Source organism: Mastacembelus armatus, chromosome 5, assembly GCF_900324485.2.
Source record: "Mastacembelus armatus chromosome 5, fMasArm1.2, whole genome shotgun sequence".
Taxonomy (NCBI): Eukaryota; Metazoa; Chordata; class Actinopteri; order Synbranchiformes; family Mastacembelidae; genus Mastacembelus; species Mastacembelus armatus.
This window is the reverse complement of record NC_046637.1, coordinates 7561655-7581085: the sequence shown is the minus strand read 5'-3', so window position 1 is coordinate 7581085 and position 19431 is coordinate 7561655. Positions and strand designations below refer to the sequence as shown.

At 39.0% G+C, this 19431-nt stretch overlaps 1 protein-coding gene across 2 annotated transcripts; it reads left to right on the top strand.

Moving 5' to 3' along the window:
* The first annotated feature begins 1438 nt into the window (after positions 1–1438).
* Positions 1439–19194, top strand: cers5 (ceramide synthase 5). Of its 2 annotated transcripts, XM_026306977.2 has the most exons (10): positions 1439–1752; positions 8688–8793; positions 9613–9743; positions 9951–10008; positions 10130–10180; positions 11517–11609; positions 14267–14395; positions 15045–15151; positions 15911–16067; positions 18585–19194. In XM_026306977.2, exons 1-10 carry the CDS (start codon positions 1580–1582, stop codon positions 18744–18746), a joined length of 1167 nt encoding a protein of 388 aa, XP_026162762.1. In that variant the 5' UTR covers positions 1439–1579; the 3' UTR covers positions 18747–19194. The 2 variants fall into 2 exon arrangements, with proteins under 2 accessions (XP_026162762.1, XP_026162763.1); XM_026306978.2 differs by lacking the exon at positions 14267–14395.
* Positions 19195–19431: the final 237 nt, after the last annotated feature.

The following is a 19431-nucleotide window of genomic DNA, read 5'->3' as shown; positions in this document are numbered from 1 at the left end:
GAGCGTGCTATCACATCAATCACAGGCCCATCACTTATAATTAGCTTTTCGTATATTTTAATAGGGTACCTTTTCAGATAACCTGTTGTATTGCTCACAGGGTATAATATTAAAATATGTGACTACAGCCTAACTCTGTAAGAAAAAGCAGAGAGATAGTAGTCATACACACATTGCACCCATCCCTTTAGTAAGGGAGGAGGGACTTGCCTCACTTCCTCAATCCAGTCCTCCTTTTAGGGTGGCAGTCAAAGTGTGTCAGACTGCTGGGTGACAGACATAAAACACAGGAAGCTGAGGTTCTTTATTTTAAAATGAAAAAGTAAAACAATGACCAAAACTACACCATAAGTTTCTTTTTGCTGTTGACTAAGCTTCCAGTTGCGAATATCAACACTACATTTTGGATAAGAAGTCAAATCAGGCAACTGCAAAAACACAGACCTATATATCATTAACAGCTACATAATTTACCTGATCTTAAATTAGCTGGAGATTTGTGCCACTAAAGCGCAATGGTCTGCAATGAAACATTTAAAAAGCCAAGCCATTGCTTACTTTTTCTGTATTGAGTAATTAAAACAGAAAATGTCTGACAAGGTGTCATTATAACATACTTTAGGGCTGAAACCAATGATTATTGGCATTTTCATTATGATTCTGAAAATAATTTATTTAATATTAAATGATTTATAACTGACTGATTGATTGGTGTGTAGGATTTCAATTACTCCTAAAAGCCCAAGTGAACATCCTCTTAATCATTTCTTTTGATTGACCAACTATCAGAAACAAAAACATGTTTACTGTCAAGGAGTATATGAAATATAGTACATATTAATATTTAGGAGGCTGCAAAGTGCCAATGGCAAACATTTTAAATTCATTATTAATCAAATGTGTTCAGTTTCTGCCAACTAATCATTTTGGGTAGAAATGCTCAAACTGGCATTTATTCTGGGCTGTCAGTTGAGGCCTAAAAACAAATCTTCCTCAGGGGCCTCTAATCCACCTACTTATTTAATCTTTTTTTTACACTTTTTAGCCTTGAAGTCCTCATTTGTGTGGACAAGCTGAGGGGGGAAAAAACAAAGCAATGTTATAAAAAAATCCCAATTATACAAAACTGGGACTGTTTAGTTCAGTGGTCTTCAACCCTGGGTCTTGAGAGATACTGTCCTGCAGGTTTTCCAGCTATACCTGCCCTTCCAGTTTCTTATTGGCTGAACACACCTGATCCAGGTAATCAGCGGTGGGTAGAGCAGGGATATCTGGAAAACAAGCAGGACAGTAGCTCTAGGGGACCAGGGTTAAAGACCCCTGGTGATGTACTTTTATACAGCAGTGATTTAATTTAGTAACAGGCACAAACAGACGACTGATGATCTTATTTTGAAACTCTGAGCCGGATGTCTGTGTCATTTTTGGGTCCTCTTGACTGTGCGGTAAAGTTGAGTTGAAGCAAGTCACCACGCAAGTGACACACGGGCAGGAGAGGAGCTAAGCAGGTTTCACACGTCCCTACTATCGGATAGAAACGCGTTTCACCGAACTGCCAGGAGCAGGAGCGCTGTGAGACATGTCTGCTCTTTCTGCCTGGTTTTGGAACGAGAGGTTTTGGCTGCCGCACAACGTAACCTGGGCGGATCTGGCAGACCCAGCACCCGGGGTGGAGTATCCTAAAGCTGGACATTTGTTTATTGCCCTGCCGCTTGCTTTAGTAATTTTCGCCGTCAGGATAGTCTACGAGAGGTTCGTATTTGCCGCTCATATCTGCCTCTTTCTTGTTCGTGAGGGGGAAATTACTTTTGATTCACGTTTGTTCTCAATAACGGGAATGATGGGTTTACGGGCGGTGGGAGAAATGTCTTTTACTGTGCGTTAACTCTGGGATTCCCACACTTTCCTTTACAGTTTCCTCATTAGCATCAGCTCTGTAACATCTAAATGTGGGTTTATGTCTTTTTTTCTCCTGCTAGTTTTAAAAAGAGACTTGTGTATGAAGTTGCCCCCAAACATCACGTCCAGGGGCCCACTTCAAGTGAACGCTACACTGATTAAATTAAACTAATATTCATTTTTGGCGGGCACTCCCACCCCGGTTTCTTGTCATAAGAGTTGTGTGGTGTTCACTGGTGTAAACAGGTTGTTTGTGTCTCTCTAGTTTATCCTTCACCTTCACGTGCATGCTAGGACGTGCTGCCACTGCCCTGTTGTTTTGTGAAGCCACGTCTTTTTTATACACACACACACACACACAGTTTAGTTATGATTTGCTGTCCATCCGGTACTGTGCAAAAAATGCACAAGTGGAGAAGTGAAAAACGTGATGACATGGCACCCAACACACACACACCGGCTTGATGCACAGTTGGATGCCAGTTGGGTGCAGGTCTTTCTAAATGGAGATATCCTGGAGGCATTTGCTTTGCAAAAACAAAACAGAGCCATCACTTTCTGTCATTTATTTGACTGTTGTCTTATTACTGGTCTAACCCTCTTCTGAAAATATGGACAAGGCAAGTTCAAGCTTGCCACTGTATATGGCTGTGGATATGAAAGAAACCAAGGAACTCCATGTTATTTGTTATTTCAAGGTAAGTGTGCGTTATTGAAGGGAAGGCTTAGTTAGTCCCACTAGTCAATCCTGAGTTCACATTTGCTCCTTTCAAACAGATTCCTGGTGGGAAGTATTGGTGTCCTCTGTAACCTCTATGTCTGGGTAGGCAAGAGGTGATGGGATCTAGTTGGACAAACCCTTGAGGTTCAGCTAAACCACCAGTTGTTAAACGGAAAGCTCTAATACCAATTGTCTAGTTTGATTTGCAGAGAATATTTAGCCTTTTATTTATTGACAGCCCTGCACTCGCCTCTTTTTCGCTGGCTACAGAAAAGCCACAATCACTTCATCAACTGAAACTTGGACTAGTGTACTGAATGACTTCATATGGGGTTTCACTGATGTCCACATAATGCATTATGCAAAGTGTGAATGACTGACGCGTCGAGGGAGGTTTTACCTTGCTATATAATCTGTGTACAGTTCCTAAATCCTAACGGACATACAATGGAAATCTGCATTTATGCACTATGAAGGTATTAGAGTAGAGCGATACTAAACCGAAGGAAACAGACATTGTGTCAGCATGTACATGTCTAAACTTATATTTCAGATAGAGGCCTTTAGGTTACTGCTTTTGAATGTGATTACAACATTTAGGATTAGCCTTTTCATTGGACTTAACATTTCCATTCTTTCATTGGTTTATTTAACAATTGATGTTGTTTTTTTTTGTTTGCACAGTGTTAAAACCAGCTTGAGGTCAGCTCCAGGGCTTCAGAATGTGGAGAAATACTGGTAACTGGATATATCAAAAGCAATGTAAAATAGGATAAACCAAAGAAGGGTGTACAATTTTCCTCAGCATGAGACAATATGGTGATCTATAAAATGAAAAGATAAAAATCCCTATAATTAAACAGATTTCAGCACATCTTTGTACAAGTACGTGTAGATAAATAGACTGTTATGTCACGTAAAACTTGGATTTACATTTTGCAAGATCTACGGTAACTGATCTTACTAGACTCACTGCCTTTGTGACTGCCTGTTATGGCTTTTATTGGAACATAAAACAATAGCAACAGATGTTACCTCTGACATACAGTATTTTGGTGTCTTTGTTGTTAGCTGCCTGCATGACTATAAAAAGTTATGTGGTCAAGGTTCACATAATGATAAAGCAGGACAGGAATCACTATTAGCCAGTTAACACTGTGGGAACCTTAAAAGGTTTTCTGTAGTTGTCTGTCAACAAACAGCCATATGCCAGGAAACCTTTGTCTTCTGCAGTTTCACATCATACTGTATATATGAAAACAAGAAAGGCAACAAGGTTAGCTTCTTAACATTGTGCGTGGGTGAATCTGACCTGTGTAAATGTTCCTGTAAATATGAATCAGGTGGGTAATGTCACTCAGGCATGGCTTTTGGACTTGACACATAACAGGGCCAGGTCCAAGAACAGCGTCAGGGCTTGTCTGTTCAATTTAAATGGGGCAAGTGGCTGTTAAGAAGGAGCCATCAGATACTGGGGGCGTCTGAGGGGAGCCATTGGGGCATTTGATGAGATGCACACTTCAATGAGCCACTTGTCTCAGGTGCCACAGCTGATTGCTGGTCCCTCTGTGATGCGAGGCTATCCTTGAGTAAACACTAAACCCTGCCTGACAGTGCTTACATTTAAACTGAAATTGACACTTCAGCTGAATCATCACATACTTTCATATTTTAGCTATTTTAGTATCTGAAATTTTTGCTGTTTTTTACTGCCACTTCAATTTTTTCAGTGTTTCAGCTATTTTAAAGCATATTCTCAGCAGTCAACACTTCAGTCTTGTTGATAACCTTCTGTGGAACCAGTTTTTGTTTCTAGTCTTTGGCTTACTGTTTTACATTTAGCAGCCATAATTTTCAATAACATGTCCAAAATACAATACAGTTCTGTCTTGACTTAACATGCAAACTTTTTTCCTAACACTCCTACTCCTGTTTTCAAACAGAGTTGCCTCGAACAGCAGAAGTTTTACATCTAATCGCCAAGCTTGCAGGATTCCTCTTTTACCTGCAGGCAGTTCCTCTCTCTCTCTCTGAGTAATGTGATGGCTGTCCACAGCCAACCTGCACCCCCCACCCTACCCCTCCTCCCCAGACCAGTTTCTTCTTGCTTGATCATGATTATTGCTTTGCTGTTGGCAGTGACTTTGTAGATTGGAGGAGCAGCCAGGCTGTTTTCTGTGTGTGAGCCCAGACTCCTGTGAGCCATATCATGGGTTGAATAGTGTTAAGACTATAAAATGTGCATGAGCAGCCAGACATGCCTTATAATCTGTTGTGACCCGTTTTGACTTTCCACATAAACTGCCAGGTATTCTCTCTGTCAAAGAAGTTAAGGAAGTGAGGGCAGACAGCGTAAACTAAATGTTGATGTGACCTGTTAAAGGTCCTTCAGTGTTGTTTATAGCCCACATAATCTGGCATTATGTGTCCCGTAGAGATACATTTTCTGTGACTTAGCTGTCAGTTCTGTTTTCAAATAAGCTGTAACTTCAAAGTCAAGGAAGGCCAGTGGTACATCCAGTACTTTTGTGGTATGAATAGAGCCGAGTTTGTTCCTTAGGCTCGGCCCTGGGACTGGGAGGGTTTCTCAGTGTCAAGGTTGCATGAAGTTTGCTATCAAGGCTACTAGTGTCCGTATACACAGACCACTCTGGGCCTGTCTCTTGGTTACAGGCTTTATGTATGTTCGCTGATAGGTACAGCAGGCTTGGGCTTGCATGGGCTGTTTCTGTCGATTCTCCCTCCTGTTTGTCATTAATCTGAAAGGCCTGTGCTTACGAGAGAACCTACACTGATGCCTGTACGTGACACACCAGTTCATCATTTAGTGTACCCATGTGTAACAGTTTAGTTAAAAGATTTAGATTTTGAGCTATCGAACTAATGTGGGCACTTTAAGCCTGATCACTGGTTTAATTCAGGTTGAATTAGGCTTACAAGAAACGTAGTTTTTCACTCTTGAGCTTTAAGGTGATCAAAAGGTCAAACACTAGTCATTGCTTTGCTAGTTAGAAGTGTTTTATGCTCAACATGCACGTCAACAGTGAAATGTGGATTGCCTAAAGTAATGTTTAACATCATGTCAAACTGATCTGTCCAGTCTAACGTCTCTGCAAAATGTGCTTTATGCTTTACTTTTGCACCTAAATGCCACAGAGTCATCAGTCAACTGCAGTTTTGGGCCAGTTTAACTTTAGTATCAGTAAACTCCGGTATATGAAGTGAAACTGTTTCAAAAGTCACTTAAAGGGCAAAGTTTGTCATTTAAAAAAAATAGAAAAAAAAAAATAAAGCCAGTTTCAAGTACATAATCTCATATAGGAACACATAGAAATATCTCTGTACATTCTTGAAACTTTATACATATTGATTAAATACTCTTATACTCTTAATTTGGATGATGTGAAGGTTATACAACCCAGCCACTTGGATCTGCATACTTGTCATTACTCTAAACTAAACATCACTCCAGGACAAGGAGAGGTAGAAGTAAATCTGGTTCTTGCAGGGTGACGGTAAAAAAAACAGGGAGGACAAGAAGTGTGAGTGGGTTTACGTCAGACTAAAGGTATTGCTTTTTATTTTTTGAGGGTTTTTTTTTTTTCTGCTTTGCTCAGAATGGAACACAATGGCTGAGACTATTTTGTGAGTGTCGGATTCCCGCCACCATGAACCCTTTCAGCTTGTATGCTGCTGAGACAATAGGGTTTTATAATATAGAGGATTTTGCTCTGGTTCAATAGCAGTTCTGTACTGCTGTACCAATACCTAAAATTACTTATTATATCAGGCTGTGAGGCCTAAAGGAGCATTAGGTGATATTTGTATGTCACAAGTGATTGCGCATTAGGGCATTTAGTCTTACTACAGTTAAACTGAAACGTGTGCATGTGCGTGAACGAGAGGAGGTGTGGATTAAAGGTACTTTAAATTATTAGAAAGAAAACATTCAAATAGTTTTAGTTTGCTATTCATAAGAAGTATCTGCTGATGTGAACCATGTGTTTCAAAGAAGAGATTTTAGACTTAAGGTTGAGAAGCTGGAAAGGGTTACAAAGAAATCTTAAGGAGTTTAGATATTTATCACTCCACATCAAGACAAAATGCCTGTAATTAGAGAGGATTTAGTATTGTGAGTTCTCTCTACAAGTGGTAGCCCAATGGACTCCAAAAGCAAAACACAAAATATTCAGTGAAGTAAAAAGAACCCAGAGTAATAGCTAAAGGCTTAAAGGAATCATTGGAGCTGGTTAACAACTCCACCAAGTCTAGCATGCACAAATAATCATGCATAGTTGCAAGGGGCATGATGTTTTGACCAAATAATGCATAAAACCAAATTATTCCAAAGTGCTCACCTGCATTTTTTTTTTTTTTTTGCCATTGTATACGGGGGATCACCTATATCTGGTTCCAAATTAACACTAAGCCTTTAACTGCTTTGCAGAAACACATTTAGCCTTGACCATGTGAACTACTTTTTACTGTAGCAGCACCAGGTATTAACCAGAGGAAGCTGCTCAAAACGTCAATGTGGTTACAAACCTTCTACTTCACTACAATGGCACTGCATAGCTTTGCTGCTCATTTACAGAGACATCTATATTTGTTCTCAAAGCAACCCCATTGAGTTCACAGGTTAAAACCACAGGAATGTTTTTCTTCAAGAGTTTTTGTGTAGATTTTTGCGACAGCCATGCTGACAGTTTACAACCTTGTAAATGATTTCTTTGGCTTTTTTATTCTCTGAGATATTGGAAACTGTCGGCATAAGATGTCACAAGTACGCATACTTATTTAGCAGTACTGGCGGTTGCGAGATATGTATAGAAATGTCCTACAGGAAAGTTGTCAGGTATGCAAGTGAGCTGCTGCTCATGCCACAATTCTTTGACCTGTTTCTGCTTATTAGTCTCCTGTCAGGCAGTTCGGTGACTCAGAGTTACTTTGTTTTTGACAATCATTGTATTACTATGACAGGCAAACCTTATCTGACGTTATATTTGAGCTGTTCCTTGTGTCTAAAAAATAGATTTAAGTCTTCTTGGACATGCAAGAAGTCTTTTTTATATTATGCCAACACAACAATCTACCAGCACAAAGCATAACTGGTATAATAATATGAATAAGCCATTATTTGCACAAGCTTAGTGCCACTAGTGTTTTAAGCCATCTGTCAGCCATGGCACTGTAAACAGTTTATCTTACCTGTCAATCACATCACAACTTTCTTACTATTATTAAGAGGAAACTCTGGGCTTCTCTCTTAGCTGAACAAGACGCAGAACAAAACCACAGGAAGGGGTCATATAAGGTCATAATGTTCCCATAATCAAGAAGGCATCTCAGAGTCACTGGGGGATTTTCAGAGGCTCCCCTTAAGCACGTTTTCACCATATTTCAGTCACTTGCTGCTAGTTTGCCTGGCTAATGCAATCCATTAATGACGCACCCACCATCTAATATGCTCAGGCAGACAGAGAGACGCAGACAGAAGAGGGAGAAAATGCTCCTGAATTACATTTGACTAAACCAGATATGAACCTGAAGCTATATAAGATAAAAAATGATTTGTAGTCTGACAATTTGATTGGACCTGACAGTTAGCAGGAATCTGTTGCAGTAGTAGTCACTGATAGGTGGTGTAATGCTGATGTAGTGTGCTGGACTGTAGTAGTAGTAGTAGTAGTAGTAGTAGTAGTAGTAGTAGTAGTAGTAGTATAGTAGTAGTAGTGTATATAGTTTTTGGAATAGTAACAGGACTGTATTAGTCTTTTGTAATGCTCAGATCAACATGTTGTTTCATGTTTTGTTTTATTTCTGGTCTCTGGACTCCCAGCTGGAGTGAATATCCATTCAATGATTTTATAATACTGTTGAGAAACTCATAAAGTAAAAAGAAAAAACAAACAATGCTTTTAAAAAATTTTAATAATTATTGAATGTATGAAGTAACCCTGTTTAAGTTGGTAATTGATCGCATGCCATGTAAAACTTCTTTCTTTCACAGCTAGTGTTAAGTTTTAACAATAGCAACTAACCCTTGTCATGTTAAACTCTGACACAGATTTATTGCCAGTACCTGTGCCCAAAGCCTCCACATTCAGACAGGTGTTGGAAGAAGAGCTCAGCCAAATGCAGTGCTGGAGAAAGTGTTTACATCCATCACAAAGGTTGGTTTTTGTTTTTTTTTTTTGGACTACTTATTCTTTTGTTTTGTTTTAACGATGTTTTTACTGGAGTATCAGTAATAGATATTCTGCCACAGTCACCTTGTCAGACACATTAAGACAGTTTTATGATTACAAAGTTGGTCATGTGAGGGTTAAAATATTGTGCATTGACAGTATAAGAGTGTATCTGTTAAATTTGGGTTTAATTACATGGAACAATTGACTGATGTAAAGCATATGTTGGTCTGAATTTCATGCACATCCCTCTCACCAAAGGCGAAGTTACATATTTCAGATCTTAGAGAGATATCTGCTGTCCCAGCAGTAATTAAGTCATGAATTTTGAAGTGAACACTATTTAGTTGACAACTCATAATTATGAAAAGTGAAATCAATCTATCATTTACAGTAATTGTGGTAGTACATCTGTTTAGGTGCCACAAAGTAGCGTGCTCTTTCTCTGAACTATGGTCTATTACAGAACAATCCACAATTTGTTGTTACTGAATTCAATGTTTTCTGAGGAAATAATTATGCAAGAGCACATTTCTCTCTCACTTCTAATATGAACAGAAAATGTCTCACTTCTCACAGTTGTTGCTCATGGCATTTTTCACTGAAGCTCTTCATTCAGATGTTCTGCCAAATGATGTTTGTATTATCTATTGACTTCACATGCTGTTGTTGAGTTTGTTACTTTGAAAGTCACACACATTAAAATCAAACCCCAACTATAGCAGAAAGGCATATGGGGTATGAGGTACATAAGCTTACGTTCTTAATACCTACTTAAATTGTTTGGTGTTTCTGTCTGCACAGAATCCAGACTCCCGCCATCTGGATGGCTTGTCCAAACAGCTGGACTGGGAGGTGCGAAAGGTCCAGCGTTGGTTCAGACACCGCAGGAACCAAGATAAACCCAGCACACACACAAAGTTCTGCGAGAGCATGTAGGTTGATGCCTGTTGTGTTCTCCTTTGAGCCCTCTGCAGGCTTGAGCACACAGCTAGAATCAGGTTATTGTGGAATAAAAGTTATATAATGACACGTGTATGTTAATGGTTAGGGAAGCTGTATGTATGATTTCCAGTGTGTTGTTTCTCTCTTTAATCCTTCATATTTCCTGGAACATAATTTCTTCCCTTTTTTTCTTCTAGGTGGAGGTTTACATTTTATTTATGCATATTTATCTATGGATTCCAGTTTCTGTGGCAGGTGAGGGAAAAGTTGCTTTTGGCAAGTTTCTTCAGCCAGTGATGATGTTTGATTAGCTGGGTGTATGCCCATACATAACAGCATTGTTTCTTGTTCGCTGAACTGTTACACTTCTTTTTAGACCCCTTGGATGTGGGATACACGGCATTGCTGGTATGGTTATCCTTATCAGGTATGATACACTTCTAATTGCTGTCAATAAAGCAACCCAATACAACAACTAGAGGCTCTGAAATGACCTCCAAGTTGAACCAACAGCATCATGAACTGTACATTTGCTGCTGGACTGTTTTAGATTGTACCTAATAAACTGATGTGCAGAAAAGTTGTACACCTGTTGCTGCCCTCATATGGTGTCACAGTTTTATTTAGTATTTAGGACAGTTCTGATCCTCAGTTCTGATAGGCTGCCCAGATTAGAGAATGTGATATACTTGTTGTAACTCCTGAGGCACTTAGGCACTTATAATGTTGTGAAATATACATTTTGAATACTAGTGACAAATACAACCACTGAGTGATAATAGTGATGATACTGAATTTATTAGATACGCCAAAGTAAAACTAATACAACAGTCCTGTAACAAGTATATTATTTTTCAACTGTTTCTATTGTATTGTTCACCCCAAAGAGAGAAGGCTAACTAAATAACAGCTGCAGCCTTCAAAATGACCATAATGTTGAATCATTGCCTATTGCCTATATTATAAAGTATAATTGTGATCATTACCATGTTTTTTTTTTTTTTTAATTCATTTTTGTGCAGCGGTAGACTGATAAATTGGTAAATTAGCAGATTTGAACCTTTTGCAGATGCATTTGTAAAGCAATTTAGAAAACAGTGTGGCCATTAGAGTTTATCGACAACAGTCAAGCTGAGTTTTCAACTGTAAAACATCCTGCTGACTATGTATTTAAAAAAACATCCTCCGCAGCAAGCCTCTGGTGACATAATGACTAAGGCGCACACTGGCTGAACAACCCAACTGCCCTTGTTTCTTGTTTACACCACAGGTCAACTGTCAAGTAAACGCAAAAGGTCAAAAACATAAAATAGAAGGGATTAATCTCAGTATAGTTTGCATGTCTTACATATTTGTACGTAAAACATTTGCATCAGATTTTTAACATATTAATCTTGACCTTGAAATCCAGTATTGTTCAGGCTTTAATCCCAATATAGGTACTTAGTGGTAGACTTTATTCATTACTTATACCACATAACCAACAAAAATGCTAATTGAATGTTAATATTTTGCAGATTTCAGTCACAGATGGGCCTGCTGGTCATATTTTTATCGTAAACCAACTCAAGCTGCAGGTTCAGATTTGTGCCAACTATAACTGTAAAATTCAAATGCGCCTGGACAAATACTCATCCAGGAGGATAGAGATTTAAACCCTCTCTCACTACAGGTTGCAGAATGCCTATTTGCTTATCTCGTTTTTTTTTTTGTTTTTTTTTAAACTGACTATCTTAACCTGCCTGTGCTCCCTGTCTTTTCAGGTCATGACTCCAGGTCTTTACTGCTACTATGTGACAGAACTGGCTTTCTACTGGTCTCTCATGTTCTCACAGTTCACTGACATAAAAAGGAAGGTGAGAGGCACAAGAGCGGTTCAGTTTTTGTTAGGTTTGATTTCACTGGATAGTATACAGCTGCCACTCCCTGTTAAACATTTGTTAATATGTCTATTGTTCCTCATTTGGCAGTTATGCAAGGTTTATCAAATATATGCACATAAATTGTAGTACATTAAAACTCAACCTGACAATTTAAGTTTGATTTGTTGCAATCTCCCATATTTCTTTCAATTTTGGAGAATCACATGTTTTTGTTTTTTTTTTTGGAGGGGGTGGGGCACAGCTGGTATTGCTCAGTCTGTGAATGACTTGTATTTTCAGCATGAGGGCTCCCACTGTCATGTGATTGCAGGATAGAGCAGGCCTAACTCTCATTAGAATTACAGGAATTCCACAGCATACCAGCACATTAGAGCTGATGTTTGTTACTGCTGCTTTCCTTTAATGCTGTGGATGTTTTGCACAGTAAACGCCTGGAATGCAATTTTGGAAAAGTAGGCCAGTGCTGTTGTGTTTGAACTTTACTGCTGTAGGAGTTGAGCTATATGCTAAGAGGCGGCTGGTTTAACATGCGTTAATTTAATTTACTTTCTTCATGGTATGTTGAGTTGAGACAGATAAAGTTCCTGCTCAGCTGATTGTTTCAGTCGATGTATTTTTATCACACTAAGGACTGTGTTTACGTGCTGTTGAAAGTAGTGTGTAAATTTGCACATAAGGTATTTCCAAACAAACCAAAAGAGCCAGCATGAATGCAAGCAATCTATTTATTTTTAGTAGAGCCTGACGCATGCAGGTATTTAAGATTGATACTGATTGAAATATTAGATTATTTTAAAATCTGATATGCTAATACAGTGGCTGATATTCTTTTTTTTTTTCTTTTTTTTACCCAGAAACACATAGGTAAAACAAAGATGTTTTGTGTAATTCTTTGAGTGAGTCCCCACTAAAACAACTTGACCTAATGCAGTTTGAAATTAAACTTAACTTGTTACACTGAACAGTATTGAATGGCATTTAGACATGACATAGAAGGATCCGTGTTTCTTTTTATGGTAATTGTCATTTATTGGCCGTTATAAACACTGATATCAAACTAACTTTTTTTTTTTTTTCAAGTGTTTTGGAGACTTCTGTCTCTCCACACTTGCACTCTGCTACTGTCAGCCCAGGTGACTTGACTGTCAGATGCATATGTCTCCCATTGGCTCTCAGCCTGTTTGTTTGTCTTTGGTTGTTTTGCATGATTAATTTTCCATTTATATCTTCTCCATCCAATTTTAACTCCATGTATCTAGCACTACCACTGAATCAGATTTAGTTCAGTATAATTTTAGCTGTGTCTTCTAAAAGAGTGAATGATGTGAATTAATGGTGAGGAAAGTCCCTGCATTTCAGGAGTTTTGTTCATGTTGCTAGAAAGTGTGACCTACCCTCTCACACTGGTAATAACACACATCCACTCAGAAATGTCAGTCAAGTATGCACATGTACAGAGTTGTTGTACTTATGGCCAGTCAGCAATTTTTTATCTACTGACAATAGACCCAAATAAATACTTTTGGCATTAGTAATGGTGTGATATGTCAGACTGAGAGAGGGCATGAAGCAGTTGTTTTTTCTTTTGTGATGGAAACCCTTGATTTTAATAGTTTACATCTTTTATGTGGCTTGTACAGAATGCTGTGTGAAGAGACAGGTTCAGGCTTTTCTGCCCATATGTCTCATACCTTAACAAGCAAGCCCTTGCTGGAAGTAAAGAAGATTGTGCCTTTGTTGTGATGGCTGCCAAACCCTGGATCACCTTACATAATTAAAGCTAATTTATGCTCATTTAGGTCCCAACAGCATTTGCTACTTTTAGTTTGGGCTCCACAGTTCAGTCACAACATTAAAACCACTGCTAGCTGAAGAGACTAATAATAATAATGATAATGAGTATGTCATTACAATGAAGCCTGTCAAGGCATGCAATATGTCAGTCATTCCCATAGAAGAGCTACTGTAGCACAAATTGCTGAAAACTTACTGCTGGCTACAAGAAACAGGTGTCAGAACACAGTGCATTGAATCCCTCTGTATATGGGACATCTTAGCTGCAGACTGGTCAGTGCCCATGCTGACCCCTTCTCTAGAGTTGAAAGCACCTACAATAGGCATGTGAGCATCAGAACTGTATATACTTATGGATATCTATTTATTTTATGTACTTGTCTTAATCATTTATTTTGTCTACTTGATCACAGCATAAATTGCAACCATACATTTTTGCTATCTCTTGTTTGTCAATATGTTATTTATGTGGACAGTTTTAGTTTTAGCATTGCATCATGTCCACAATCAGTTTGTTTGTAACACAGCAGTTAATGCCCTCACTGGCAAAACCTTGGATGTTGTTTAACAAGACTCAAAGTCTACAGCCATGCCAGCAGCTCTGTGGCACTGTATTTGGGCACTCAGCTAAATGTTAATGGCATCATGCTAACAAGGTCACAGTGACAATGTGGACATACTGATATTTAGCAGGTACAATGTTTACCATGTTTCACTGTCTTTAGTGTGCAAGCATGCTTTCTAAGTAGCTCCAAACACAAAGTACAGCCGAGGTGCATTTTCACCGTACATGTGCACTATGCTAACTCTCTCTCTCTCTCCCTTTTTAATTTCAGGACTTCCTGATCATGTTCATCCATCACCTAGCTACAGTCAGTCTGATCAGTTTTTCATATGTCAACAACATGGCGCGAGTAGGGAGCCTTGTGATGTGTGTCCACGATACCTCTGACTTCCTGCTAGAGGTGAGGTAGACACACTGATCTCTGCTGAAAGCACTGTACTTTTAGCTTTGCATGTTTAAAGCAACTCAATATAAATACTACTGTTTTTGACTTATTTTTGGATCGTAGCATACCGTACTGTTTTAGGCTTTTTATTGCCAATTTTGCCTTTGTAGCATCCACTTAAACTGTAAGTGACCCTCTCCACATGCCCCTTACACTTAATACCTTAACAGCTTTTCTGATTGAATCAAGTGTCCATGTAAAAATGTAAATCAGAGCAGTGTTTTGCAGTTTTTATGTAGACCTGACATTGAACAGGAATTATTAATATACTGAAAACGTAATGGTAAATCAAAATAGGAAAGCAATAGAAGATACTGGATGTGACTGCTGTTGATTATTGTGCAGCTTCTGCTTTTACATGGAGCTGTTTTCTTTTTGGATGCTTACTGTCAGCAGCCATTTTGCTTTACATCAGTTGGATTCTGAAACAATGAAAATAAATTGTGATTGTTGTAGTGTTTCCAGTTGCTTCCACTTGGCTGAATTACAAATAGATTATGAGTATGAGGCTGGAAATTTGATCGTTTGAAAATTTGATGCATGGCAAAATTGTCACTTTGTGAAAGTTATAACAATTTATTTCTGTTGTTTTTCTTTGCAACAGGCGGCAAAACTGGCCAACTATGCCAAATACCAGCGCCTGTGTGACTTCCTCTTCATTGTGTTTGGTGTGGTTTTCTTTATCACACGACTTGTCATATATCCAGTATGGTGAGTACTCTGTGACACCTGCAACAGAATGAATAAAATAACTCCATATCTGTGTATACACACACAGATATATATAGTTATACACACATATACCCAAGCAAGAGGATGACTATGCCCTGTAACTATTGTGTGATGCAACCATCATCATAAATCTGATGAGGCATTTTCCAGGACGTCAACAGTTCTGACTAACAGGTTCATCATCGGGTAGAGCAGGCTGCTGACATCTCTGCTAATGTTTAGCCCTAGGGAGCTGCTTAGATAGCAACTATTCCTCAACAGAGACCTGGATGCTAAAGCTCAACCTCTAGAGAGATAGACAATAGGGAACCTATCATTGACGAAAGTAACCTGAGCAGTGATATTCAGTGTCTTGGTGTGGATGAGTGATAAAGCTAGTGTTGCCGGTGAAGTAACCTGTGCTGAAATCCATACCTGTGCTGAGGGAGGTGGGTTTGTTGACAATCTCCTGTCACTCAGCTGGATTTAAAGGAAGACATGACCTCACCATCCCCTCACCTAACATTAGATCACCGTAGATCTATGTCACTGACTTGCTTGATTGCCACTGGCTTCCAAATGGGAACTATCTCTACCATTTATAATTGGTCTCAAGTGCAAATTGGTGGTTGACAATATAAAAATAAAACACTATATCCTGTTACGATAAATTATTGTGCACACAACTGTGTATGCCACTATGAAGTAAATATATGTTTTGACACTTACAGTAGTTCTGTTTGTCTCCTTCTTTTTCAGGGTCCTGAACTCCTCCATGTTTGAGAGCTGGGCCATAGTTGGACCGTTCCCATCCTGGTGGCTCTTCAATATCTTACTGCTAGTCCTCCAAGTGCTGCATATCATCTGGTCCTACCTCATAGCCCGTATAGCTGTCAAAGCCATGCTGCGCGGAAAGGTGGGTTGATAGATTATCACTGACAAATACTGTAGCAAGAATGTAAAAAGAATTAGATTGATTAAATTGATTAATCAAATGATTGATTAAACAATTAGGCCACTGTTCTGATTATGATTTGTATTATTTTCATAGCCCTTTTTGAAGTAAAATATTAACAAAATATCACTAGTTCCTGCCAAAGAAGGTAGAAGGGGTGGACATAAGCTCCAGGTTTGAAGCCATGTAGGAAGTAGTTGCTGGCTCCATTGACTTCAATTGAAAAATCAGCTCCGCTGCGCCACCATTGTTTCCACAGTACTCATTGTGGCTTTGTCGTCCTTGTTTAAACACGTTCTTAATGTTCCTAATTTACTTATGTCGATTTTTTTCCCCCGTAACACGTGATATTAAGGTAAATAACTGACCAATCAGGTGCCTGCTTTTTTCTACGTCGCCTCCTTTCGCCCCTACATGGGGACCTACAGGTTGCTTTATGCTACCCGGCGATTTGCCGCTTCTTGGACATTTAAGAACAGTGTCGGAAAATCGCGGATTCCCTCTAGTTCATACGTAGAATTATTTGTGCATAACAGATATTGATATTTAGCCTCAGGCTTAGACTTATGACTAAGACCAGATCAGATTGTAGCTGTTGTGGCTTTAGCCGCTCTCTCCAGGGGGCGTGTACGTTTCACAAGCCCGCTGCTGATTGGCTCAGTGGTTGAGACCCTTCTCTAGACACCGCCTTATTGTCCAAATGTGGTACTTCTGGCTCCAGAAAAAAGCAACATGGCCGAAAATGGCGACTGAATTGGCTTCATTCTCGCTTATTGCTATGGGTGACGTCACACGGTATAGGTCCATCCCCTATACACCGTCACTGGTATCTGCACTGGTGGGTAGGCTGCTGCTGAACACTGCGCAGTGTAGTCTCATGAGGTTTAGTGCAACTCAAACTCAGTCCAAATACCTCAAAAATATTTCACGATTCAGAACCTTTAATACTGTTGTGGGAGCAAAAAATCAGTTGACCCCAAAATATTTACTCCAATGTTTTGCAAGAGTGCAACAAAGTAAACTCTTTATGGACAGAGCAGTGAAACAAAAGTAGATAGTCCCAATCAGGCACCTGTCTGTGATCACAGAATGTTTCCTGAAGCATACACCGTAACACCATAGCTATTTTTAGTGATGAATGTGATTTCTGTTCACTTTTTTCCAGTCTGTCCATGGCTCTGTCTCATCTCTCTGCAGACGCAGCTTGTTTCCTCTCCCTCTGGAATGGGAGAGGGAGATCCTGTCTGTCTGTCTATCTTTGTCCAATGAGTCCTCCGCTAGTCTCGCTTGTCTTCACTTGCTCTGTCTGCTTGACAACTTTACCTTCTCTGTGTTTGGCTGTAAGTTTCTGCTCACTCCCTCTGTTGTGATTCCTTTCTGCCCCATCTATTTGCATTACGATGATTGTAGTTGCACTTAGTTGTATTAATTGGACACATGTTGCGGTAGAGCAGCCACACTAACAAAGCCAGCAGTAGGAGGAGATCAGTAGAAATGATGAGTCATGTGGCAATAGTGTCATGAATGTCAGGTATGTCCAACTGTTTCTCATTAGTCAGAAGTGTGTTAACATTGCCCCACACCACCACCAAGTGGTTATGATGGATAGAGGTGATTTGCCTGAATAGCAAGAGACCTATGATGCTGCTCTAAAAACAATCCTCCATGTAGATTTTTTTTTTTTGGTCTTAGACCCCTCCTTTAGTTTCAAACAGTTTTTCATAATTTAATTTATGAATCGGGTCTAACTGTGCCCACAAACAGATAAACTGTTCACTTAAGATCTGCTAGCAAGAAGGATAGACTGGACAGTTTTAGAAACATTAGATTATTGCTCCAGATACATATATAGATATATATCACATAAGTGAGGTGTATAGAAAAATTTTAATACTTGAAAGAAAAGGGCCTTTAACTCATAAGTGACCAAATATAGACACTGCCTAAAAGATTAATCTTATTTAATTCCAATTCAAAGCATTTATCAAATGGTAAAAGTCAGGGCTTCAGAAAACATGACTAACAAAGCTCCAAAATGATTAAAAATCTGGTGCTCATAAAAAAAGAAAATAGATTGTTGTATTCAAGTCTGTTTTAAAACAATACTCACATTTATATGTTAGTTTTTTGTGATTGTTTCAACTAATAATCCTAGTGTGACCTTATCTAAGAGATGTAGGGTTAAATTAAAGAATGTAACCACGGATGAGTAGTATTTGGAAAAAAAACCTTAACAAAATAAGAACTTGTCCTTTTAATGTTAGAAATGTCAAAAAACACAGCATTATATACCACCAAGATAAAATGCACTAATGGCAGTTAAAGTGGCTCATTTTATTCATTTAGAGCAGTAACTTATTTCAGTTGCTTGTGATTTAGTGTTTAAAAAATTGTTAATATCTAGGTCTTTTAAACCTGTGAAGTGTACGCTCATTTCTCATTTTGAAAAAAAAAAATAATAATTTTCTTGTCCACTAGGTGTGCAACGACGTCCGCAGCGATATTGAGAGCAGCTCAGAAGAAGAACCTGACATGCCCACAGAAGGCCTCAAAACTTCTCATTCTCCCAAGGGAGAAAATGGCACTAATGGCCACTGTGCTGCTGCTAAAGCCCGAGCACAGAACCACAGCAGCTGGTGACATGGAGCCTGAAGCTCCTGCTGTTTGTCCTCTCACGTGTTCAAGAGCTTTGTCTTACAACATTCCTGTCATTCAAGGTTCTTGACCACATGTACACACATACACAGTTTACTATCACATTTTACAGATGGTGAGTCTGCACATATTCATGTTGTTGAACTGAAACTGAATATGCAGACTCGGACGTCAGGTTTGAAGAGCCCTGTATTGACATGTACGACAACTCAAGAGGTGGCCTGTTAAAGCTGAAATCATATGAAAATCAGTTGAAGCAAGCTATTTGCATAGCCTTATTTTTCAATTGATGGGATTTTGTGTTGAGTTCGGCTGCAGATGCTGGTTTCAAAGTTCTCTCCCAGTTTTATTGGTCAGATGAACTTGAGTATGTTTGTTTCTTATTAAGATATACACTGGATCACATGGGGCAGAATACATGCTGTGTGTGTGTGGCCAAAGGTCCAGCACACTTGAATATTTAAACAGTAGCTGTTTCTGCCCTTTGTGGTTTTTGTGTATTTACCATTTACCCACATTGCTTGTCTACTTTGTGACTGTTTTACCTTTTTTTTTTTTTTTTTTTTTTTTACCTCTGAGACCAAATGCTTCTGAAATTGTTTGTCACTGCCTATAAGAGAAATCCAGGTATGAGGACCACACTTAATGTCTGGAATCATGTTCTCACTTG

Coding starts and splice junctions, on each gene's coding strand:
- cers5 (XM_026306977.2), top strand. CDS start 1,580: ATGTCTGCTCTTTCTGCCTGGTTTTGGAACGAGAGGTTTTGGCTGCCG. Junction 1,753..8,687: donor GTCAGGATAGTCTACGAGAG/GTTCGTATTTGC, acceptor ACTCTGACACAG/ATTTATTGCCAGTACCTGTG. Junction 16,068..18,584: donor AAGCCATGCTGCGCGGAAAG/GTGGGTTGATAG, acceptor CTTGTCCACTAG/GTGTGCAACGACGTCCGCAG.